The sequence below is a fragment of the Bison bison genome, unplaced genomic scaffold, assembly GCF_000754665.1.
Source record: "Bison bison bison isolate TAMUID 2011002044 unplaced genomic scaffold, Bison_UMD1.0 scf7180017864329, whole genome shotgun sequence".
Taxonomy (NCBI): Eukaryota; Metazoa; Chordata; class Mammalia; order Artiodactyla; family Bovidae; genus Bison; species Bison bison.
The window spans coordinates 2,917,083-2,943,650 of record NW_011494901.1 but is presented as its reverse complement, the minus strand read 5'-3'; the positions used below and the strand labels follow the sequence as shown (position 1 = coordinate 2,943,650).

The 26,568-nt window shown below is 42.9% G+C and overlaps 1 protein-coding gene across 2 annotated transcripts in view; it reads left to right on the top strand.

The window, feature by feature from the left end:
• Positions 1 to 3,941: 3,941 nt before the first annotated feature.
• Positions 3,942 to 26,568, top strand: part of ARHGEF28 (Rho guanine nucleotide exchange factor (GEF) 28) — a 325,034-nt gene continuing 302,407 nt past the window's right edge. Inside the window, exon 1 of one of the 2 annotated variants that reach the window (XM_010853539.1) lies at positions 3,942 to 4,194. In XM_010853539.1, the coding sequence (XP_010851841.1) occupies positions 4,182 to 4,194 (13 nt within the window). In that variant the 5' untranslated portion in view covers positions 3,942 to 4,181. Of the gene's footprint in view, positions 4,195 to 18,651; positions 18,712 to 26,568 lie in introns of those variants that run through there. The other variant, XM_010853541.1, reaches the window with a different exon arrangement.

Sequence of the window (26,568 nt, the reverse complement as noted above, 5' to 3'; positions counted from 1 at the left end):
TATAGCAAATTTATAAAACCTCTGGTATTTAATGTAGCTCCTGATTAGTGATATTAAAGAAAGCAAAATTGTACTCATGAAAAGGTGCCATTTTAAGGCATGGCACTTCAAGATAAAGATATCTTATTGTACTTGTGATGTGGACACTGGGCATTTTTCTGTTTGGGATTTTACTTACTGGATGTGGGGACTCTAAACATTTATCCAGGAGTTCTTTCCAAAGCTTTTCTACCTCAGGGAGTTTAAGAGTTCTGTTAGAGTTGTTTTTTTTTTTTTTCCCTATTAAATCCTAGTTTTGCTGGTAGAGAGTTCTGTTATTTTTCTGTTGACCAATCATGAAACAATGGTATTAAGTGAGTAATAGTTACATAATCACAATAGTAAAAGATGTTTATCTGCTTTCACAATCAATAGCCAGATGAAAAATAAAAGATAATTACAATTGCAAGCCATAATGGGAACATGATTAACCTAACAATATAAAATAATAACGTACAATTTAGGCGGTCAAGCAGAGTGACGTGGTAAGTGGAAGTGTGTGCATGTACATGTTTTCATCTGCCCAGCCAGTCTTGCTCTTTTGGTTGGTGCATTTAATGCATTTACATTTAAAGTAATTATCGATATTTATGATCCTAACACCATTTTTAAAAAATTGTTTTGGGTTTATTTTCTGTAGGTCTTTTCCTTCCCTTTTGTTTCCCACCTAGAGATTTTCCTTTAGCACATGTTGTAAAGCTGGTTTGGTGGTGCTGGTTTCTCTTAACTCTTGCTTGTCTGGCAAGCTTTTGATTTCTCCATCAAATCTGAAGGAGAGTCTTGCTGGGTAGAGTAATCTTGGTTGTAGGTTTTTCCCTTTCATCACTTTATATATATCACGCCATTCCCTTCTTTGTAGAGTTTCTGTTGAGAAATCAGCTGAGAGCCTGATGGGAGTCCCCTTGGATGTTGTTTGTTGTTTTTCCCTTGTCACTTTTAATATTTAATCTTCCTCTTTAGTTTTTGTCAGTTTGATTACTATGTATCTTGGTGTGTTCCTCCTTGGGTTTATCCTGCTTGGGATTATCTGTGTGTCCTGGACTTGGTTGACTGTTTCCTTTCCCATGTTTTGGAAATTTTCAGCTATTATCTCTTCAAATATTTTCTCAGGTCCTTTCTCTCTCTATTCTCCTCCTGGGACCCCTGTAATGCAAATGCTAGCGTGTTTAATGTTGTTCCAGAAGTCTCTTAGACTGCCTTCATTCTTTTCTCTCTATTCTGTTCTGCAGTAGTGATTTCCACCATTCTGTCCTCCAGGTCATTTATCCATTCTTCTGCCTCAGTTATTCAGCTATTGATTCCTTCTAGTGTTATAGTCATCTCTGTTTGTTTGTTCTTTAGTTCTTCCAGGTCTTTGGTACACAATTCTTGCATCTTTTCTATTGTTTTTCTGAGATCCTGGTTCATCTTCACTATTATTATTCTGAATTCTTTTTCTGGAAGGTTGCTTGTCTCCACTTCATTGAGTTTTTTTTTTTCTGGGGTTTTGTCTTGTCCCTCTGTCTGGGACATAACTTTCTGCTTTTTCATCCTGGCTTAACTTTCTGTAATGTTTTTGTTTTAGCTGTTGTGGGGACTGTGGTTCTTCTTCCTTCTTCTGTCTGCCCTCTGATGGAGGAGGCTAAGAGGCTTGTGTAAGCTTCCTTATGGGAGAAACTGGTGGTGGGAAAAACTGGGTCTTGCTCTGTTGGGCAGTGCCCTGCTTAGTAAAGCTTTAATCCAATTATCTGCTGATGGGTGCTGATGGGCTCCCTCCCTGGTAGTTTTTTGGCCTGAAGTAACCTAGCCTTGGACTCTATGGTAGGGTTAATGGTGCCCTCCAAGAGGGTTTACGCCAAGGGCGACCTTCCCAGACTGCTGCTGCCAGTGCCCCGTCCCTGTGGTGAGCCCCTGCCGACCCACGCCTCCACAGCAGACCCTCCAGCACTAGCAGGGAGTTTTGGTTCGGTCTCCTGTGGGGTCACTCTTCCTTTCCTCTGGGTCTTGGTGTGTGAAAGATTTTGTTTGTGTCCTCCCTCCAAGAATGAAATCTGTTTCCCCTCGTCCTGTGGAAGTTCTATAATCAGACTTGCTGGCCTTCAAGGTCAGATTCCTGGGGATACCCAGTCCCTTTGTTGGATCCCCAAGCTGGGAAGTCTGGCGTGGGGTTCAGAACCTTCACAACAGTGGGAGAACTTCTTTGGTATTGTTGTTGTTCTCCAGTTTGTGGGTCACTCACCTGGTGGGTATGGGATTTGATTTTGTCGGGATTGCACCCCTCCTGCCATCTCGCTGAAGCTTCTTCTTTGTCTTTGGATGTGGGGTTTCTTTTTTGGTGGGTTCTAGCATCCTCCTGTTGGTAGTTATTCAACAGCTAGTTGCAGCTTTGGTGTTCGTGCAGGAGGAGCTAAGCCCATGTCCTTCTACGCCACCATCTTGAACCAGAAGCTGGAATTCTCTGCTAGAGTTTTGAACCTTCACTGAGTTGAGCTTGGCTAGTAATTACTATGAGGCAGGCTTATATGGGTGCTGGGGGCTTAGAGAGAAGAGGCTTGGAAATATTAATAGCTTTTGAGGAGCTCTCAGTGCTGTCAGATCAGCAGCCATGAAAGAAAGTGAGTGTGTTGTGATGTGGAGATGGCAGGGGCAGGGTGCTCTCAGCTGCCCGGGAGATGTGCCTGGTATAATGGGAATCAAAGTGTTGCCCGGTCTTTGTTTTGTTGTTATAGTTTCCTAAACATCATCTGTATTGTAAATATGTATCTGCCTCAGTGATGTTATAAAAACAGAAGTGAATTTAAGAAATAGACATTTTAATGAAAATCTGTATACTTGGTTCATAAATATAATTGGAGTATCTTTTAGATGTCATAACTCAGCACTTACTTTGAAACTCTTATTAAACTTATGTAATTGTTGCTAACTAAACTTTTCAAATTGTTTGTTATCAAACATTTACAGTAACTGTTTGGTAAGGGGCAGGGGAGAAATTGGTTATTATCAAACTAAAAGTCCTATTTTGTATTTATTTACATTTGTTTTGGCAATATGCTTATAATGACTTTATATTTTAAATTTGTATGGAAAAACCTAGCTCTATACACACACACATACACACACATACACACAAACACTTTTTTCCCTAACTACAGACACTTGAGAATGGAAGCAATTTTATAGATTTCTCAACGTTGGATCAAGGGGGGAATTGATTCTAATGTTTCTGTTGTTGGGCGACAGCTCTGCAGGACTAAGCACTCCACAACTTGAATTACATCGTGCGCACCAGTTTTAAACTAGGGGAGGCAAATGGTAGTTCTTTATCTTTCCTGATGGCAAGAAAAATAGACATTTCAACTGTGCCTTTAGATTCGCAATCAGGTTGATGGAAACAAATAGCCCCAGGTCATTCACCTTAAAATCTAAGTAAAGAAACAAACAGTCGGCCAACCAGAGGTGTAGAATTGGTATAGAATTTAAAGGCTCAAGAGGCAGTTTTCTATGACAGTTAACCTGGGGTATTCTCTAATGCACATTAATGAAGTCTCCTTTATGTACAGCTGGGAAGGTCCCCTGGAGGAGGAAATGGCAACCCACTCCAGTATTTTTGCCTAGAGAATCCCATGGACAGAGGAGCCTGGAGGGCTACAGTCCATGGGGTCGCAAAAAGTCGGACATGACTGAGTGACTAATACTAATACTGATAGTAGTGACATTAAAGAATACTGCTGTGGATACCCTGAGTACATGCTGGCTTTTATTTTGGAGCACAGCATTGTTTGAACAGTTCAGTACTTAAAATTAAAAAATAAATGCCTTCGTGGCCACAATTCAATATCACTAAACTTACAGAGCATTTAAAGTCACATAGCGCTTAAAAGATACTGACCAAATGAATCACCGCCTCGTGTGTTGTTTTGACAGGAAGTGTATCATGTCTCAATAATTTCCTTAACATTTTTTCCTGCCAGGTGCCTGCTTTCTTCTTGTTAACTTATTCCCATAGAATTCCAAATATGTAGTTGATTTCCCTACTGATACTTTTACAGTTCCTTTTTCCCCTTCTTTAGAGTAGCTGCTGCACTTCTGTTCATATTGAATTCAAGGCTTATTACAGGGAAGAGAGAATGAGAAGCCCTTTTGGAGACTAGGATTCAGCCAGGATGCCTCTGTCTGGTGAGTGAATCTTCTTGGCTCCAGCGTGTAAAATTTTGTCAAGGAGGTGTTAAGACGTGCCTGTTGACAGACCGGGTCTGGGGCCAGATGAGCGTGAAATGTTGTTCAGTCATCTGTGCAAAGATTAGAGGGAATTCTTATTTCCTATGTATATATGCAATTGAATGCTTTTTTTTTTTTTTTTTACATCAAACCTGAGCTACCCTGAAATAAAACAAGTTAGGAAAATAAGATCCGGGGCTCTGTTTTAAGCAAGGTGCTGTGCAGTGAGGTGCGTCGTGCCGGCCACGCTTACAGGGCGCTGTGCGCAGTGCTCTCGGGGAGGTGTGGGCTTAGGACCCCGAGGTGCTCAGGGTGGGGCTGCGGCTGGGAGGACAAGCCCGCCAAGGGAAGCAGACCTTCTTGGCTTGTAGCATCTTCCGGTGGAAGTAGGTGCAGAAATCTCCTTTTTCTAAATTAAGAAATTATGCGGATGTGGGCAAAGCAGAATGTTTGTCAGTAACGTGCAGCTGTTGGACATTCATGTGTTTGCCTTGGGATATTTGGGTCAGGGGATTTTTGACTAGTAAAAATGTATAGGTAGCATCATAACTAAACTCATGTACGCTTTATTACCTAATAAAAACACTTGTAAATTGTATTTTTATCAGTGAGTTATCAGTCACAGCATTCTATTTTATAGCATGCTTTATATTTTTTGTGTGTGATTTTTGTGATTTACTGCTTGCTTCTTTGGTAGGATAATTTTATGGTTTAAATCCCTTATTTTTCTTTCTTGGATACAGAATTATTGCATTTTACGTATGCAGTAGGTAACTTCTAAAAACAGTGGTTTCTTCCACCAGACATTTTCCCTTTCTTGTGGTGTGGGATTACATGGTATAGATAGTGTCTTATGTCACTAGACATTAAAAGCATGGAAATTCATAGTGTATCCCATGTAACATTGAAGACTGTAAGTAGATCTGAAGAAGGCATGCCTGTTGAGGTTATCACTTACACGATCACAGATGGTTCTTATGACACATTAGTATAGTATAAGCTTTTAGCTATGCTAGGAAGGTTAATTTTTCACATCTGTACCCTTCTATTTCGGAATAACAAATTTGTGTAGAAAAAGAAAAGCATTTATTGGCAGACCAGTCCATTTCAGAAATGTTAACAATGAATGTCCGATTTTTGTAATGCATTAATACAGGTGTCAAAACCACTATATGATTAAGGCCAGGTGCACGTACGGTGAATAGCATTCTTGAAAATGTTGGACATTTTGCTTGGACACTAGCTCTACGTTATGCAGAGTGATGGGAGTGAGGTGAGCTGGGCTGGGACTCCTCCTTGCATTCTTCTCTGCATTCCTCTGGCAGGGATCAGGCAGGAACCTCGCAACAAACCCATAAGCAAGACCCATATCCCCATCCTCAATTCCCTCATCTGCTCCCTTCTGTGACTCTCTGAGCAACATATAAACAGTTGCATGTACAATATGAAAACCCCTTAAGAAAGTTAAACAGCCTTATTAAGTATATTTTACATGGCTTGGGTCAGAGTGCCATTTACCTATCAGTTTGGCATTGCTTTGATATGTACTGTGCCAAAGAAAACTTCAGCCAGCAGAGGTCAAAGCGGAGCTTTCTTCTGCACTGCTAACATTAGAAAAAAGCTTAAAAGAATTATTCTGTCAGCTAGTTAAGAATTTATTAACAGGCCACTTTTGGGTAAAATGCAGGTGTTCTCAGTCTCAAAATTAAACTTGAGGTTGGCCGTGCAGACCTCATTGAACTTCAGTAGAGCGTTTTGCACATCTGTGTTCCCTCTCTGAATGGGCATGATGCCAGCTGTCTAGATAAAACTGAAAGTGTTAAGTGTTAGTTGCTCTTGTGTCTAACTCTCTGCAACCCCATGGACTGTAGCCCACAAGGCTTCTCTGTCCATGAAATTCTCCAGGCAAGAATACTGGAGTGGTTGCCATTCCTTCTCCAGGGGATCTTCCCAACCCAGGGAACCTGGGTCTCCTGCATTGCGGGCAGATTCTTTACCATCTGAGCCACCAGTGACACCCCAGATAAAACTGAGTGGTCTGCTAATCAAGTCAAATTGCAGATGGAAATTCTTTGGAAAAGATAAGTAATATATTGATATAAAATCAAAGCCTAAAGCATGATAGCTCTGTGAGAAGTTACCGTGGCATAACTCTGTGAATATACATGTGGAAAAGCAGTGGACGTGATCAGTAGGTAATACACCAGTCCTGTGTCTTTTTGTTAACGCAGTTCTGTATTCAGTGATGTGAGAGGAAAATGTGGAGCCAGTTCAAATTAGGGGGGGGGAAGTCTCAATGAGGCCTGTTGTGTAAGAAAAGAGGCCGTGAGGGACATGTTCGAGTAGGAATCCCTGGTTCTGTACTGGAGGTTGCCAAAAATAAAACACAACCGCCCTCGAAGACCAGTGTTTTTCTTTTCTTCTATTGTTTAGCCAGAGTGTAAAACCACTTGAGCAGAAGCATTAGTGAGGCATTTTATGAGACCACAATCTCCCATTCCGAAAAAATAAATTAGCACCAGGAGAGGAACTGTGAGTCCCTCTGTTATGTATCGGTGGGGCTATGTACACTAAGTGATTTGTAAATGTCTTCCTCACTCTCGCGCTAAGAACTTTTCAGGGGTCCCAAGCGTTAGTCTCTTCTAATTCTTCAAAGCCAATGACAGAAAAACTCTTCTCTCTTCAGTTGGTGATTGTCATAAAAAGGCAACCACGGGGTAAAGACATTTTTTTTTTTTTTTGCTTGTCTCATCTGGTTTTTGGAGTCATGTTCAGCTGTAAAATTGTGTTATTACTGTCAACTGAGTCTCCATCCTGGAGATGATTTGGGCTAAGTGTACAGTGGTTATCCTAGAGTCTTGAGATGGCGTGGGAGGAACTGGCTATGTAACACAATTGGGAAAACCCCTCACTTCTGGATCTTGGGATGGGGAGTGAGGATAGGGTACATAATGTTCCTACTGTGAAAGATGAATTAATTAATAAAGATTTGCTTAATACTTAGTTAAGTATGTGATTGCCATAGACCATAGGTAGAGCTGCTGTGTGTATGTATGGCTTTGTACAGTGGGGGAAATGACGCTTATGAAGCTTATCCAACCATCCAAGCGGTCCCTATAGCGTTTGAGGGCCCTGTTACAGGGAGAATGGGCTGAGATTTTCATCAGCTGTAGAAAGACCTCTTTGTGTCATTTGCTTTGAAGTTTGATAGTGACGATGCTGATACCCAGGTGGTAACTGCTTCCCCTTTGTTCAGCGCTCTGCTTGGAGCCCTGTGTGCATTATCTTTAGTTCCTTCAACAACCTCCTCTGTTTTACAGATAAGGAAATTAAGCAGATATGGGAGGTTAAACAACCTGCGCTAGGTCCAGCAGTTTGTTTATTGATCCCTCCTAGCCTGTGGGACTCCTCTGTCTCCCCACTTTTGCATGGTGTCTCTCAGGAGGCTTAGGGGAGAAGGCAGCCTGTCCACATGTCAAAGAGACCAGGAGCGCTTCTGCTGTCTTCAACTGATCCAGCAAGTGTTCACTGCCGCGACATTTTCAGGTTTGTCTTCTTAGTGAAACTGAGTAGCTCGTCTTTTTCACTTGTCACAATTCAGGAAAGACACTTGTCTGGGGCAGAGGATCTGATTTACATAGCTTGAAAAATAGAAGTTGATGAAAAATAGAAGTTCATATACTTTTTCTCGTAGAATGTAGTATGCTATCTGGTGGGTCAATTATGAGCTCTTCAGTTCATGGCAGTTTCTTAGAGGGAAGGCTCTAGACTAGGCACAGTATTCTCAACCAGAGTTCTGACCTCTCGTTACCTGTGCTCTCTTCCCAGAATTTTTGTGCATTCCGGCAGCCTTTTGGTGATTTAAATGCGTTGTGATTTGAACTTGAAGGTGACTTCTGCTTTCGTCACTCCCAGGGATTTATGTTTGCTTCTGTTCAACTCTGCCACTCTGTATTTGTCCCCTGTTGGCCTTGATTCTCTCCTCTTGGGTCTTTTTAGTTTCCTAGGCATCGTCAGGGTGGGCAGGGGTCATGCTCACCTCCTCGCTGGCCGCTTGGCCAGGGAACTGACAAGAAAGAAATTGTTTTCCTTCAGAAATCGACTTGAGTCAGACTGGTTTTACTGTCGTCATGCACTGGCAATTATAAACGATATCTGTTAATGTTGCTTCTCCTCCACAAAATCCTTCACTTGGTCTAAAAAATTCTTGCAGTCACTGTGGCATTTTAATAATACCCATGAAAGCTTCAAATTAGTGCATTTTAATGACTTTTTAATAAACATTGGATTCAACATGGAGTTTAATTCCGACAACTCCCAGTTATATAGTTGGTCCCCCAGCACATAGTACGCAAGTTGGTTCTGAGAGTAAAATCAAGGATTTGGCACTGTTCAAGCTTATCTTGGGTCCAGTTTGTGTGTCCAATCTCTGTAGTACTATTTAATAGCTCATTTAAACAGTTGATTTGGAATCAGCAATGATAGGAGAGTGGTAAAAAAAAAAAAAAAACAATGACCAAACACCAAGAATCAAAACTTAGGTTACTTTAATTCTGTCACTCTGTGTGACTACTTGGAGTTCTTGTGTTTAAAATGTAAAGGAGTGAAGCAGAGTGAGTGTTATGAATCTTAATATTGTTTCATAAGTGAAAATTTTATATTTGAAATATTTTATTGCATTTGAATATCTTTCAAATTGAAATTTGTCTCAGAACTAAAACACAAGTGAAGAAAAGTTATTACTGGCACAGTTTTGTAGCTGCCTTCTTTGTGTCCTTGGAAGATATTTAAGAATTTTATTGCTGTTAGCACTTTCTTTTCCCTGGAATGATGGTGTATTTGTAGTTCAATAAGGTAATATTTTCACTGCATTTCCTGCCATTATCATGCATTTAAAAAACTATTACGGAAAATTTTGTTGTGTATGGGAGGGCGTTTTTTTTGGTTGTGCCATCTGGCACGCAGGATCTTAGTTCCCCAACCAGGAACTGGACCTGGGCCTGGGCCCCCTGCAGTGGAAGTGCAAAGTCCCAGCCACGGGACCACCAGGGAGGTGCTGTGGAGGGGCATATTAAATGACCTGCTTTAGGAATCAGATTCACTAGGTATACCACTGCTAGGATCACCCTAGATGTTGCTCTGATACCTTCCCGTCTTACATCATCTGCTAGATTGAGAATCGAGGTGATAGAGAAGCTTTTAACTGGCAGAGCCGGAGTTACCTTTTGTGGAGCTCGCCCTGTGACCTCTGCTTCTTGCCCTGTGGTTCCAGCACCTTTTCGCTAGACTGCTATGATAGTTTGCTAACTGCAGTCCCTGTTTCTAGGCTCTCTTTACCTGTGGCATCCTCCCAGCTCACCCACCATCTCCCACTGCTCTCAAGGGGAAGTTGCTAAAATACAGACTTGAGCATGTCACTTTCTGTTTAGAATCCTTCACTGGCTCCGCATCATTTCTACGACCTTTCATGGTCTGGCTCCCATGTTCCTCTCTGGCCTTCCTCTTGCCTGACAGTCCCAGGCAGCTCCCTGAACACACCTTGGTTTTCTGCCTTTGCACTTCTTCGTCCGCTCACCATTTCCTTTTCTCTGCACATCTTTGCTCCCTGCAAAAACCTGCATACCTCCTGTTCTTCTTGGCTTCTGGGTCAGTTATCCGGGTCCTGTGTGCACTCTAAGGACTCGCATCCACTCTGTCATAGTACTTCCTGCTCACTGTTGTCATCACTGGTGTATATGTCTGTAATTTTCCCTGCTGGACCATAGGCTCCAGGCACCTAGCTCTGTATCTGGTGCAGACTGGGTGCTCGCAATAAATACTGCATGAGTAGACAGACCTAATCTACCCAGGCACAGAATCCAGCCAGCTGGGTTACAGTTTATACAAAAGGGTCTGTGATCTGAGGCGTTTTCTAGCTTTGAGTCTCCAACCTATCTGGTCATTAGAACCACCTGGGGTGGGGTGAGCCTTGATATATAATTTCTTGGGCACTGAGGCCACTTGAATTAGAATCTCTGGCAGGTGGTACCTGGGAATCTGTATTAAACTCCATTGGTATAGATTACTTTTTTTTCCCCTGGGAAGTTTTTTATGAAAATCATGATTAATTATTGCTATTGCCTTCTCTCTATCCACTAGTTTGCCACTGCACCCACAAAAGAAATTTTAGTAGTCTCATGGAGTTTCTTGTGTATAAGAAAATAAAATTTGTGCATCTTTCTGTAGTTTAGAATAGAGGGCTCCTATTAACATCTCACTTAATCCTCAACAATTCTAGGAGGTAGGAAGGTGGGTCAGATTTTCATTTTAAAGACAAGGAAACTGGAGCTCAGATGGCAACTTGCTCACGGTCATGTTTTTTAAAGGTATTTATGTAACTAGATTTCTAGGGTTCCCAATCATGGTAGGATTTTCACAGTTTAGAAGTGATGGGGTTTCTTCTCAGGTTGTTTCCTAAAAAATAGGCAAAGTGAATTCACAAGTTCTGCAGAAAGAGCAGAGCCAGTGATTTAGAATCTTGAAAAGAAATGATTCACTATGAAATTTTAATCTCATTTGACTAATTTTATAAAACTTAGAATGGGATTGTAGTATCTTTGTGTAATTTTTCCTTAAAAAGTATGGTAATGAATTCAAGAATATAGAGTATTCTAAGTCATTTGGGATATGGTTTTATCCCTGATAAAATTTAATGTACAGGTTAAGAGAGCCTTTTTAGACAAAAGTTTTACTTTGTTTTTGTAATAGTTTCAACTCCTTTTTATCCACCATTTCCCCCTAAAAAGTCTTGTGCACATTTGTTTCTCCACTTTTTTTTTTTCCTGATATGAGCCTGGAGAGTCTCAGTACTGTTTACATTTCTGTGATTTTGATTAATTTTCCCCTCCCTTTCCCCTTCCTCTCCTAGCTCCTGGCATTTACTGTCCCCTGTTGTACGGTTGCTGTCTATGGAAACTGGGTGTCTACAGAAACGTGCCCCCTCCCCACATCTGCATCCTTGTTCCTGGTACCCTCTTTAGGTTCTAGTCAAGGACAGCTGTTCATGATGAGCTTTGGCACAAACGGAGGCACTCTCTCAGTGTGTCTGAAACTGAGCCTGTTACTTCCTTATTCTACCCCAAATGGCTCCTGCTCCTGCCTTAGTCATTAGTTCTTTAAACTTTTAGTTTTGTATTGAAGTATAACTGGCTAACAGTGTTGTGATGGTTTCAGGTAGACAGCCAGGGGGCTCAGCCATGCATATCCATGGATCCATTCTCCTCCAAAGTCCCCTCCTATCCACATAACATTGAACAGAGTTCCCTGTGCTCTTCAGCAGGTCCTTGTTGGTTATTCATTTTAAATATAGCAGTGTGTGCATGACCTTCTCAAACTCCCTAACTAGCCCTTCCCCCATCCTTCCTCTGGCAACCATAGCTTCATTCTCTGTCTGTGAGTCTGTTTCTATTTTGTAAATAAGTTTATTTGTATCATTTATTTTTAGATTCCTCATATAAGAGATGTCACATGATATTTCTCCTTCTCTGTCTGACTTCACTCAGGATGACAGCCTCTAGGTCCGTCCACGTCCCTGCACATCTGCCTTAGTTGTCAGTCCCCTCCTTTACCCCAGAAGTCTGAGAGTTTGTTTTATTTCTCCTCCTCCTTTGCCCCCTAGGGTGACTGGACCTTTTGAACAGGCCTTAATTCTGTCCCATCTTCTCCATGTTGCCATCGCTGCTGGTCAGAACCTGATCACACTGATCTGGGTTACTCCCTCACTTCCTGCCTTTGATTTGGCCTCCTGAACATCCCCGTCCTGAGTGAGCACCAGAATGGTTGTTTCCGCCTTAGGCAGGATCTTCAGTAGTTCTCCATTCTTATGTGAAAAAAGTTCAAGGTTCTCAGTCCACCGTTCAAGGCTTTCAGGCACTAGAGCAGCCTCTGCAGCCTCATCCTTGGGTGCTGCCGCTCCATCTTCCAAAGCTCCTGGTCTCCAAGCTTGTGCTCCTGTCTGAAAGCTTGCTGGACACATCCTACTGACCCTTGCCTTTCAGCCTTGGCTCTGTCATCTCTGCCCCAGCTTCTTGCAACTGGCCCTCATGGCCAATGTACCCCTCTCCTTTGCCTGGCTAACTAATACTCTTGAAGATGTCTTTAAAAGTACGATCTCCTTTAGGAAACCTTGTATAGCCTTCTCTATTAGCTAGAACATAGTTGAGGTGACTGTAGAGAGACTTAAACAGGACAGGAGTTTCTCTTACATATGTAAAAGTCTCACTCTAGGAAGTTATCCAGGGACTGTGTTCCTTCTTTCCTGTTGCTCCCCCAACCATAGGACATTATCTTTATTGGCCTGAGTGTAGTTGGCTCACCTCCACACACCTGCATCCAGCCGGCAAGAACAGGGCAAGAGGGTGTGGAGGCCCCACTCCTTCCTTTGAAGAGCCTGACTCAGTCGCCGTATACAGTACTCCTGTTCATATCCTGCCAGTAAGAACTTCATCATATGCCCACACTGAACTTCAGGGGAGGCTGGGTAACAGAATTCTTGGCTCAGTACTGAAAAGGTTAATGGGAGCCACACATGTAACTTAAAATTTTCTAATAACCATATTGAACAATAGAAAGCAAATGAAACTAACCCAGTTATTTAAGCCAGTATATTTAAGGTATCATTTCAACGTGTAGAATCAGCCACATTTCAAGTATTTAATAGCCGTGTGTAGTAGTGGCTACCATATTGTGCCATATAGCTTTAGCTTGTTGGCCATGTGCACAGCTAAAATGGAAGGACCTCAGTTTAGTCGCTCAGTCATGTCCGACTCTGTGACTCTGTGGACTACAGCATGCCAGGCTTCCCTGTCCATAACCAGTTCCTGGAGCTTGCCCAAACTCATGTCCATCGAGTTGGTGATGCCATCCAACTATCTCATCCTCTGTCGTCCCCTCTCCTCCTGCCTTCAACCTTTTCCAGCATCAGGGTCTTTTCCAGTGAGTCAGTTCTTCTCATCAGGTGGCTAAAGTACTGCAGTTTCAGCTTGAATAAAGCTGCATTCATGTTTCAAAACGGAGAAGGCAATGGCAAGCCACTCCAGTACTCTTGCCTAGAAAATCCCATGGATGGAGGAGCCTGGTAGGCTGCAGTCCATGGGGTCGCTACAAGTTGGACGCGACTGAGCGACTTCACTTTCACACAATGGAGAAGGCAATGGCAACCCACTCCAGTGTTCTTGCCTGGAGAATCCCAGGGACGGCAGAGCCGGTGGGCTGCCGTCTATGGGGTCGCACAGAGTCGGACACGACTGAAGCGACTTAGCAGCAGCATGTTTCAAAAAGTGGAAGGATCTCACCACCAAAATAAAGGGGAGGGTGGAGTTTTGGGGTCGGGCGGTCTGTCACCTCTCTCCTAAGCAGTCTCTGCTCTTCTGTCCTGATTTGGTCCTGCTGCTTGGTACTGCCTGTGGCGTATTAGGCATGTCATCTCTTTCAGTCTATCATTCTCATTGCATTGAGCATTTTAAGGGCAAAGATCGAATCATCTTTTCTCTAGATCTTAGTATTTGGCACATTTAAATTATCCAGTAAATGTTAGTTCAGTGAACCAATGAAGTGATGGGGGATTTCCTTAAATTTTTCGATTGTCTTTATTATTATCCTCATTCATGTGGGTGGTTCTCTTGCTTGTGCATCAAAAGTTATATTTCCTCAGGGAGGTGAATTTACCTTGATTTTATCTGACAAATTTGCTGTGAATACACATCCAGTGATGCTTTAGGTTGAGGTCCACATGCTGATAATATGGCAGGTTCTCTGGTTCCATGAATGATGTTTTAGAAAATTGTGTCTGGAAAACTCCTGTTTTCCCTGAAATAGTGAGGTTCCTCTGTACTGTTAACCAGATGGAACTGTTTGCATGGAAACCCGTACATTGAGAGTTCCTGTTCAGTCTTTGGGGAGATAGACCATTTCCAGGAAATCCTATTAAAAATCTATTGCAGCTAGAAGACAGATATTTTACATATGAGACACAGTATTACCAGAAGTCAACAAGCCATCCAAACCTACCAGCGATTCCTAGAATTTTAAATGAAACATGAATGTAGCTTCTCATTAAATGAAGTAGGGGACTGAATGTTCCCTAAACTCTTTCAATTCTAGATGTGAAAGGCTGTTCTCCTCTTGCACAGGCCTGTCTTGCATCCCTCAGAGTCAGGGGGCTGCAGGATTGCCTTTCCTGGGCTAATCCTTGATGTCAGGGCCCTTCTCCTTGGAGAATGGAGGGTAATAGGAGCAAGGATAAATGGACAGGACCACATCTCCCCTCTCATTTTTCATCAACAGCTTCCCTTGTCCCTCACCCCATCTTTCTATTCCCCCTGCAAACAGAAGCTTCTCCTCCCCATCTCAGGAGTGGCTCTTGGGTGGAGTTTTATAAGTTAGTTATCCTTTGGGGGAAGAATCTCATTTCAATCAGGCTGTTAATCATCCTTCAGGAAAATAATATTTGTAGCAGCAATAATCACCACCACCACCACAAGGATGGTTTTATGGTGCATGCGTGTGCCAGGCTTCTAAGGGCTTTATGTGTGTTACTCACTTCTGTCTTATGAAATAGGCATTGTTATGGTCCCCATTTTATAGATGGGGAAACAGAGGCTTAGACTAAGTAACTTGCCTGGGGTTACAAGCTAATAAATTGCTCAACTGGATTGACACTCATATTTGAATCTAAATTTTGGGCTTTTAACCATTATATGGCCCTGCCTCCAAAATATCACTTCCATAGCTTTTTTCCTGTTTGATAGATGATATGTTCTTGGTGGTGGTGGGGCTGGTGAGAGGTCTGGAGAGGGAGAGGGGCCCAGGAGTACCTGACCTGGAATTGAAGGGGTTGAGGGGGGTTTGGATGAGGCTTTTCAGAACAAGGATGATTTGGCTGGTAGAGCAAAGAAGAGCCAGAAATATCAGACTCACACTGTGTGTGTTGGAAGCACTTTCTCTGCGACCCTCTTTATGATTGGGGAGCTGTGTTGTCAGGCAGTTCAGCCCTCTTGTTTTATTGATCAGGAAACTGGAGCTCAGAGACTTGAAACTGCTTGCCCGGGGGCATTCTCCTAGTGAGTAAAATAAAGTGTGGTCTGCATACTTGAACCTGCTCTTCTGAGTGAATTTCATTAATATTTTGTACCCAACTCTTTTTTTGTTGTTATAATTTTTTATTGAGATATAAATGACATATAGCATTAGTTTCAGATATGCAGCATGATGATTCAGCATTTGTATGTACTGTGAGATGATCACTACCATAAGTCTGGTTAACGTTGATCACCACAGGTAGTTACAGTTTTATTTGAGAACTCTTCAGATTTACTTTCCTAGCAACTTGGGGGTGATGAGGCAGTGGGAGGGAGGGAGGTTAGTGGGGGCACATGGATGAAGGGCGTCAAAAGGTACAAACTCCGGGTATAAAATAAATAAATCCTGGGCATGTAATGTGCAGCAGGGTGACTCTAGTAACCAACTCTTGTTTGTTATTTCTGTTGTATGTTTCAGTATCAGAAGAGAGTGTGTGCTTGCTTGGAGAATAATAGGGTAATGAAGAAATTGGGACGGAATATGTTTCTGTTAGACACCTTGGTGTCTGTCACGTGGGGTGGGTAGTGGTAGGCAAGGGGACCATGGGTCAGCCTCTTCCATCCCCCTGCAGAAAAGGAGAGGGGCCCAGACACAGGTGTGGGTCCCTGCTGTAGCCCCCACACAGGTTCTGTATCTCACAGGAGTTGGGAATGTCCTGGCTTCCCTGGCTCCGTGACTATGGTGGGGGAGAAGGGTCTAATCCCATCACTAGGATTATAGGGAGGAAGTACGTAAATGGGAACTTTGATTGTCCCATAGAAACATGGGTGTACATGATGCTTAGGACAATACTCACAGATTAGTATTGGAGGTATTAATAAAAAGGCTCTTGTAGGCTGATCTGGATGTTTAACCCCCTTGGCATGCAGGAGCTGCAGATAGCCCATTTACAAGTGTTGTAATCTGGCCCATTCATAACCTGTACTAATTGAAATTACATGTGTATGAAAGTTTCTGATCTGTCCAAATAAAAAGCTTGTCTGTGTAAAGGTTACTTGATAATTAATGTGTGGAGGAATTACTAGGCACTCTGAACCTCTGCAACTCAGGGAGACCACAACAGTTTTGAAAGACAGACAGTACAATTAGGCCTCCTATGTTTAGGAGAATTAGAGAGGATTTAGCTGGAAGCTCAGCCCTGTCCTAACCACACACGTGGGCCTTGGACAGTCTGCTGAGTTGGGTTGGCCCTAAGAGGAGGATGGACAGTGCTGTGGTGGTCCAGATAGTGAGCTCAGGATGAGATATGCACGGCTGTAACTCCCGGCTCTACCATTGTTTAGCTGGTGACTTTGAGCCTTCAAGCTGTTTTCTCATCCGTGAAATGAGAGTAGCAACACTTTGTGGACGGTGGTGCAGAGTAAATGATGAACGAATGTTAAGAGGTGACTCCAGCTTTCTTCTGTATAAGAATGAAGGGAAAGTAGTTGTACTAGAAGAAGGGGGCTTGTCTTGAAACCACAGTGTTTTAATTAGGTTGTGTTATTTGGGGAATGCTGGTGGAGGTCATGGGGGATGTGGAAGTTCTCACCCAGGCTGGCCTTGTTGTGGTCATTGTGTAAAGTGCTCGAAGTGGAGTTTGGTGGACAGCAAACTTGTGTTCAAGCACAGCTTGTTTCACCGTAACATGTACATGAGCCATTCTTCATTTTTTACTTTTGATATTGTTAATATGTTGGTATCCTTCAAAATTTACCTTTTTCAGTGACTGCATAAAATTCTCTTATATTATTCTCAATGTGGGACTTTTAGGTTATTCCCAATATTTTGTTCATAATGCGTGAAGTGCATCAGAATTTATGGTTCAATTCCTACAAGAGAAGAGGCAGTTTTATGTTTCAACCATGGTGATAGATTGAAAATCAGTATTAGAATCTAGTGCGATAACTCTTTCGGGCCACGACTTCCCATGTTCCACTGTACTGAAGTCTGCCATTGACCTGTTGGCATCTTGAGCCTCTGAGACCTGGAAACTTACCCTGCTCACCTTGGTTTCCTTACCAGCAGCACAGAGTAGGTGTTTGTTAAAAATTTGTGGAAATAAATGGAAGATGGAAATTTTTGTGCACAGAGAGAGGTGAGAAACTCTCGTCCATGTTTTATGCTGTTGCACTATTTTGAACTTTTTTAGGGAATGGGCATACAAATGATATGCTCTCTTCATGCAAGATGCTTGTCATTTAATTGAAGAGAACAGTAGCAGAGAAGAGAAATTAGGGAATTGAGTAAAACATCAACTGAGAGTCTGGCGAGGAGAAGAAAACTAGAACTAGAAGAGAATCCTTATTGCTGGAGGGATCAGTGGTGTAATGGAGCAGATAGAATTAGTTGGGTTAGATTTTAGATCAGTCAGATCTAATCTAGACAGATTCTAGATCAGTCGAGAGGTTAGGGATGGGTGCTTTAGGCAGGAGGGGTCAGCTCAGGGGCAGGGCTGAGTGTGGACCATGAGTAGGAGAGTGTGCAAATCTGGGGGTACAGGAGGAAAGAGCATTCAATAGCCAGGTGGGGTGGGGCCACATTAAGGAGAGTCGGAAATCAAACAGAATTTAAGAGACCTAGCGAGCAATAAAGAGTCTTTGTAGGTTCATGAGTGGCATGAGGAAAGTGGTTGAACTGGAAATTCCAAGGTGGTGTCGGAACTGTGTCTCAGGGCAGGTCACTTAGAAGAACACAAATACTCGGTGATGGTGGTTTATGTACCTGGAGTCCATAGAAGCCTCAGCGACTCTCCCTTCACCCTTGCATGGCCAGGACTGGGCAGTGATGTCCTCCTTCTGCAGATAGGGAAATGGAGCTCCCAAGTTGACCTCTCCCAGTCACATGGTTGGAGATGGCAGTGGTTGGAACCCTCCTGGCCCACTGGTTTTCCAGTGATTGCCTCAGGGTGTGCGGGACATGCCTTCTAGAAACTGAGGTCTTTGAAGGGCAAACTGATCCTTGGAAAGAAGGAGATGGAGTCAGTGCATGACTGATGTGAACCAAGTGCTTTCGGTATATTCAATTTCATCACACTGACAGTCTGCTAACTGTTGGCTTCATTAGCTACCTCTTACAGATAAGGCAGTCGAGGTTGAATTGAGTAGCATGCCCCCAGTTGCGCGTCTAGGTAGAGACGGACTGGGGACTCTAATCCAGGCGTATGTGTCTCTCTTCTGCCTTGGCCCTTCCTGCAACCTGACACTTGGACACACTGCAGATGCTTCTGTTTCCTGCTTTGTTCAGGAATGTGATAGGGTTGATTTTTTTTTTTTTCTTCAGGTTCTATGTGTACAAAACTAAATGATTTTGGAATGAGTTTAACTGAAGCAGGTGTCTTGCAGGTGTCTTGACTCGAAACTGTTGTGTTTTATGGAGGTAAGTGCATATAGTTGGAGTAAATGTTAGGAATTTTGGGAAGTTAATTGGGAGAAACAATTTTGGTCTCTTTTTGGCTTTTAGGGATTTATTCTTACACTTCTTGTAGGCCACCCCTTGGGTTTCAGAGTGGAGACTCCACAGTCATCATGTACCGAGTGAGGAGAGCTCTGCTTGCGTCTCTGGTCTCAGCTCTTGTCCTCTTGTCACGCACACAGCTCTAAAGAAGGGACATCAGGTCCGGCACAGATCAACTTGCTCCCTGTCCTCAGTACACGTGCTGGAATGGTTTCCTCCCCAGCCCCCTGTCCTTCTTGTCTACTTCACTCACATTCACCTTCAAGACTCAGCATGCCCAGCTCCTGGACTGGGTTTGATGTTCCTGCCCTGTGCTTGCCCTGGTCAGGCACCCCTGCCCGGATTTTCCAGAAAGATAGCATAGGGGCGGAATTGTACCTGTGGTGTTTGGGTTGGGGGTTGGGAAGCGTACCTGTGGTGTTTGGGTTGGGAGAGGTGGGGCCATGCATTGGCCGCCCTCATAGAACAGCCAGCTGGTGATGGGAAGTTATAGGAAATAGCTGGAGAGTGCCTCCGCCATAGATCTTGGTGATAACAGAAACAGCCTTTGCTGCCTAAACATGATCCTAACTGACCCTCCGGCATTCCTTTGCATAAATTCTCTAGCCACGTACCTACCCTTGCATGTGTGTGTGTGTGTGTGTGTGCGTGTGTGCGCGCATGCGTGTGTGTGTGTGTGCTCAGTTGTGTCCAGCTCTTTGCAAGCCCATGGACCGTAGCCCGCCAGGCTCTTCCGTCCGTGGGATTCTCCAGGCAAGAATACTGGAGTGGGTTGCCGTTTCCTTCGGCAGGTGCAGAAGGGGGACTTTGCCTCTCTTGGCAGTGGGGAGCCACAGGGAGGCTCAGAGTAGGTTAGGGGAGCTGAGCAGTATTTGAATAAGTGGACTCTTTTGCTCACCGGCCACATGGACTGGAGGGAGCTGGGGCTAAAAGCAGGGAAACCAGATGGGAGATTAGTGTCCATGTGCAGTAAACACAGAACTGAAGTCCGGAATTTTCCGTGAGTCATGAGCAACTCAGGGATTAGAACGCACTGACCTTGGGCGCGTCAGCCCTTCCTGCCTCAGGTGTCCATGGCAGGGTGACTGTGCCAGCCATCTCGGGGAAACTTGGTCAGGATGAACTCATCAACATTTTTGGTCCCAATTCAGGTTAATCATGGTGTCATTTTGAGCTTGTTTTGGATACTTTTCTAGCCACCATTAGCACTTCTTTTTCTGAGATAAAAAGTTGAGGTGCGAGAAAACTCAATGTTCACAGTAATCCAGGCACCTGCCTGCTTTGTGGGGAAAAGATTTTACCTCAGACTGTGCATTCATCTGCTCTCTGGCACAGTCTGGGCCAGGAATGAGACAACGGGAGAGGTTGATTGAATGCTGGTGTAAAATCACAGCCTGCAGAGAAAACCATCTCTCTGGATTAGGGGCAGACTCCATACAGTGGCCTATTCACTTCAATGTTAATCGTGACCATTTAAGTGAACTTGGACAGCGTCTGGAAAATAAGGGAAAAGGCTTTCAACAAAGCTCTTTTCATGGATGGCTCTTACGACGTGCTCAGTTCTACGGCTCTTAGACAAAAGTCCATATTTTTTTCCCAGGTCTTGTCATGCTTCCAGCAGCAACTCAGAATACGGCCTCATAGGCCAACACATTTAACCCCCGTAGGGAGCTTTACTAGAACCACAACTTTTTGTTGATTGGTTACCATTCTTAACCTGTTTAATATTGCATTTCTATCTTAAGGGATCTTTGCTGGAAATCCTAACATTGGCGTTGAATGTCACAAAGAGCTTTCAGATCTTATCTCATTTTGTCTCTTCCCGTCCATGCAGGATAACTTCTGATATCTTAGTGTGCTTTTCAGTGGGGTTTGTAAGAAAAGAGTTAAGATTGCTCTGTCTTGGCCTCAACAGCTTACAAATAGAGTTCCATTGTCCTTGTATTTGAGTAGCTCATAGTGTTTTATACACATTAATTCATTAATCGTCACAGAAGTCCTGTGTGTAGGTGGTGGAAAATATTTTCCCTGCTGCGTATTTACACATTGAGAAACTGAGTCAGGAGGCAGAGGCGAGGCGGGGCCTGTGGAGGGGCGCCAGCGCTGCCCTGGTCTCAGTGTCATCTTCTTGCTTGACCATTAGAAAACCCGAACTCATTTTCCTTTGGAAAATAATTATGATTTCCAAGGAAAATAGCCCTGTTGGCCACACTATCTGAAGAACGGAACTGTGAAAGGGAAGACTTGGGGGCGATTTATCGCAAAATGGTTGATGTGGTTTCATTTTCTCGTATCGCTGGCTTTGGTTGTAGCTGCAACCCAGATGGTCAGCACGGTGGTGTGTTTTTGTGTCTGAAAACACTCTTTGGATATACTCATCTCATTCCTTTGATGCCTTTCCAAGGGTTAGAAAAACAAGACGCTATTTGCCGTTCCAGCCTAGGCTGTGCCATAGGTGGCAGAAAAGGCCACCCTTTTTTAGATTTCTACATTCTCAAGGGGAGGGAACTACTCCCCACTCTTCCTCCCGTTAATCTTTTATCTTCTCACTAGTGCTTTGATGAGAGCAAATCAGTAAAAGGACTCGGTGGGCAGAATAAACTGCATTCTGTGTGTCTCAGTGTCTGTGCGGGCATCTCACACTTATGTACAAACCTGAATTCCTGGTTTCCTTTCCCAAATCCGCACTATTTACAACACTCCCCATCTCTGTTAATGGCAAGTGCATCCTCAGCTCATTCTTCCAACTTTGGAGACACCTTCTTTATCTTATATCTCACTTTCAACTTGACAGGAGATCCTATTGGCTTAATCTTCAGAATGTGTTCAGAATCCAGGGACTGCTCATCGCCTCCCTTGCCACCACCCTGTTCTTGCCCCCCATCATCTCTTGCCTGGATTATTGCAATGGCCTCCAAAAAAGTCTCCTGCCCTGCTGTTGGTCCCTTTGTTGACCTGCACAATAGTAGTTAGAATGATACTTTTAGTGTATATATCAGATCATGTCATTTCTGAGCATGGAATCCTCAGATGAATCTGTTCATACTCTGAGAAACCAAAGCCCACACGTGACTTTACGTGTAAAGTCTTATGTGATCAGGCCTTCCGTTTTTCTCTCCACCCCCCTTTTTAAGTGCATGTGTATGACTTTACTACAAGTTTTGTGCAATAAAAATACAGATACGACTTGCTCACAGGCTCTTAAATGTAGTTATAAAGATATCCTTCTTAGGAAGCTCCAGCCTTCTGTCGGCAGAGTGATAACCTGCTCAAGGTAAAGTTTCAGGAGGAGGCAGAAGACTTGGGCTTCCCTGGTGGCTCAGCTGGTAAAGCGTCTGCCTGCAATGTGGGAGACCTGGGTTTGATCCCTGGGTCGGGAAGATGCCCTGGAGGAGGAAACGGCAACCCACTTGAGTATTCTTGCCTGGAAAATCCCATGGATAGAGGAGCCTGGTAGGCTACAGTCCATGGGGTTGCAAAGTCAGACACGAATGAGTGACTTCGCTTTCCTTTTCCTGCAGAAGACTTAAGCAGTTTTCAGTACTTTTTTTTTTTTCACTGCCCCAGGGGATATTGAAGGTTCAGAGGATACAGGAGTCTCTAAATATTTAGTTGTGGGTGATGCAGTGAGTCTAGGAAGGGGTGTAGCTCTTGAAGTTGGTGGTGCAGCTCTGGGTCTCCTATCTCTTCTGGGAGGTGGTGAGGCTTCTGTGATTGTTTCAGCACATGTGATGGTTGAGGCAGGTTTGGAAAATTTCTCAATACGTAATGGTAATTGGTACAACTCTACTGGTGGGTTTCTTGAAGATTCTTTTTTTTTTTAAATTTTATTTTATTTTTAAACTTTACATAATTGTATTAGTTTTGCCAAATATCAAAATGAAGATTCTTGTTTTAAAAAAATTTGTCTGTTTTGGTTGCATGAAGTTTTTACTATATATTAGACTTTTACTAAATATCAGGCAACATAGGTGATAGAAACATTACAAATTAAGCCTCTCTTTCAGGAGTCATACTTTGTTGTACGACAGAAACCATATGGGAGAAATCCTGTAAGTAAAATGAGCATCAGGAAATTTCTCTCAGGGTAACCATCATAAATCAGAGATTCCTCTCAGTATTCTGAGCAGCAGTTGGACTCATATGAGCACACTCTGAAAGGGGATGATCACAAAGACTGCAACATATGTGGAAGGCTTTATCCAGAAGTGATGTTTTGGTGAATGTCAGATTAATGATATAAAGTGTAGAACCTTTAAAAAATATTTGAAATACGTGAAAGCTTTTTAATAAAAATTCTCAGTGAATCTGTACTGAGGGAGACATTTATATTAGAAGTCATGTTGCAGAAATCTGATTACAAGGTTGTTTTTCTTTTAAAGCAACCTACAAATATCTAGGAATATGAAGCTTTTTAAAAAGCACAAATAAATTGAATAACGTGACATCATTAAATACACGTGAAGAGTCCTTTCATCTGTAGGACTCATGTGTGAATGTCAGTGTGTTTCAGAACACAGATGGTGGATGTTTCATGTATGTGTGAACTCGTCCATAATTGTATGTAATGAAATATGTAGTCTTATTTAGTTCAGGAACTTTTATGTATATGAAGATACTTCTCATTAAGTCTCAGTAGGGACTCCAATCATTAAAAGACAATGTATTTAATTGTAATATTCTTTTAAAATTATAATGTATCTTTTCCTCCTGTTTTTGAAAGGATATGGATTTTACTGAACTAATCCTTCAGAAAGAAGCTAAAAATATTTTTGTAAAATTTGTAACTCTCTCGTGGTCAGCCAGATTTTACATTAGTGAAAGTCACTCAGTCATGTCCAACTCTTTGCGACCCCATGGACTATACAGCCCATGGAATTCTCCAGACCAGAATGCTGGAATTGGTAGCCTTTCCTTTCTCCAGGGGATCTTCCCAACCCAGGGGTGGAACCCAGGTCCCTCTCAGTGCAGGCCGATTCTTTACCAGCTAAGCCACAAGGGAAGTCCAAGAATACTGGAGTGGGTAGCCTATTCCTTCTCCAGCAGATTTTTCCAACCCAGGAATCAAACTGGGGTCTCCTGCATTGCAGGTGGATTCTTTACTAACTGATCTATCAGGGAATTTTACATTAGGGATACATTTATTTATAGGAAAAATGCTTCCCAGGTGGCTCAGTGGTAAAGAATCCACCTGCCAATGCAGGAGACGTGGGTCTGATCCCTGGGTTGGAAAGATCCCCTGGAGTAGAAAACGGCAACCCACCCCAGTATTCTTGCCTGGAGAATCCCATGGACAGAGGAGCCTTGTGGGCTACAGTTCAGGGGGTCACAAAAGAGCTGGACATGATTTAGCGACCAAACAACAGTAACAACAACGGAACACAGCAGAGGACGCAAGAGAATAATTTAGCTGGGGAAATAAGCACATGGAACAGTGAGCAACAAGTGCTGAGATATAATTGTTAGATTGTATAGGGGCAGTCATTGGGCATATGAGGGGAGGGAGGACCCTGCAGTTTACTGAGTACCTAGTCACGAAGAGTCGGACACTTACTGAGCGGCTTCACTTTCACTTTTCACTTTCATGCATTGGAGAAGGAAATGGCAACCCACTCCAGTGTTCTTGCCTGGAGAATCCCAGGGACGGCAGAGTCTGGTGGGCTGCCGTCTCTGGGGTCGCACAGAGTCGGACACGACTGAAGCGACTTAGCAGCAGCAGCAGCAGTGAGTGTCAGTACTACCCTAGTAATAAAGAGTTCTTCAAAACCATCTCTTCAAATATTCTTTTATCTCGGTCTGAAATTCCTATAAAAAGTATGTTGAACCTTTTCATCATATATTTCGTGTTTCTTAACATCTTTCGTATCTTTCTCCTCTAGCTTTTTGCTATACTATATATTCTTTATAACCCCTTAAGATTCAAATTCTAGTTTACTGATTATGTTCAAAGGCCATTTAAACTCAATCTTCAGAGCTGAGACAAGTCAAACTCTTTAGGGCAAAGATTCTTATTATGTCATCTCTATATTTTTCAGTTCAGTTCAGTTGTGTCTGATTCTTTGCAACCCCATGTACTGCAGCACGCCTGGCTTCCCTGTCCATCACCAACTCCTGGAGCTTGCTTAACTCATGTCCATTGACTTGGTGATGCCATCCAATGATCTCATCCTCTGTTGTCCCCTTCTCCTCCTGCCTTCAATCTTGCCCAGCATCAGGGTCTTTCCCAGTGAATCTGTTCTTCCCATCAGGTGGCCAAAGTATTGGGGTTTCAGCTTCAGCATCAGTCATTCCAATGAATATTCAGGACTGATTTCCTTTTGGATTGACTGGTTTGATCTCCTTGAAGTCCAAGGAACTCTCAAGAATCTTCTCCAGCACCACAGTTCAAAAGCATCAATTCTTCGGATCTCAACTTTTTTTATGGTCCAGCTCTCAAATCCATACATAACTACTGGAAAAGCCACAGCTTTGACTAGATGGACCTTTGTCAGCAAAGTAATGTCTCAGCTTTTTAATACGCTCTCTAGGTTGCATAGCTTTTCTTCCAAGAAGCAAACATCTTTTAATTTCATGGCTGCAGTCACCATTTGCAGTGATTTTGGAGCCCAGGAAAATAAAGTTTCCATTGTTTCCCCATCTATTTGCCATGAGGTGATGCCATGATCTTCATTTTTTGACTGTTGAGTTTTAAGCCAGCTTTTTCACTCTCCTCTTTCACTTTCATCAAGAGGCTTTTCAGTTCCTCTTCGCTTCCTGCCTTAAGGGTGGTATCGTCTGCATATCTGAGGTTATTGATATTTCTCCTGGCAATCTTCATTCCAGCTTGTGCTTCATCCAGCCCAGCGTTTCACATGATGTACTCTGCATGTAAGTTAAATAAGCAGGGTGAGAATATATAGCCTTGACGTACTCCTTTCCCAATTGTGTGTGTTGTTCTATGTCTGGTTCTAACTGTTGGTTCTTGACCTGCATACAGATTTCTCAGGAGACAGGTAAGGTGGTCTGGTATTCCCATCTCTTTAAGAATTTTCCACAGTTTGTTGTGAAAACACAGTTTATTGCTATATTTTTTGGTGAGTCTTAATTTGGTGACTTTTGGAGAGCTTTCTTATTTTCTTGGGAGAGTTCTCAAGAAATAGGCATTTGCAGTGATTCTTAAATAGGCTCCCTTCGAATATCGTGCTTCATGGCAAATAGATGAGGAAAAAATGGAAACAGTGACAGACTTTATTCTCTTGTGCTCCAAAATCACTGCAAATGATGACTGCAGTTATGAAATTAAAAGACTCTTGCTCCTTGGAAGAAAAGCTATGACAAACCTAGATAGCATATTAAAAAGCAGAGACATCACTTTGCTAACAATGATCCATTTAGTCAAAGCTAGATCATGGCATCTGGTCCCATCACTTCATGGGAAATAGATGGGGAAACAGTGGAAACAGTGGCTGACTTTATTTTTTTGGGCTCCAAAAGCACTGCAGATGGTGACTGCAGCCATGAAATTAAAAGACGTTTACTCCTTGGAAAGAAAGTTATGACCAATCTTGATAGCATATTCAAAAGCAGAGACATTACTTTGCCAACAAAGGTCCGTCTAGTCAAGGCTATGGTTTTTCCAGTAGTCATGTATGGATGTGAGAGTTGGACTGTGAAGAAAGCTGAGCACCGAAGAATTGATGCTTTTGAACTGTGGTGTTGGAGAAGACTCTTGAGAGTCCCTTGGACTGCAAGGAGATCCAACCAGTCCATTCTAAAGGAGATCAGTCCTGGGTGTTCTTT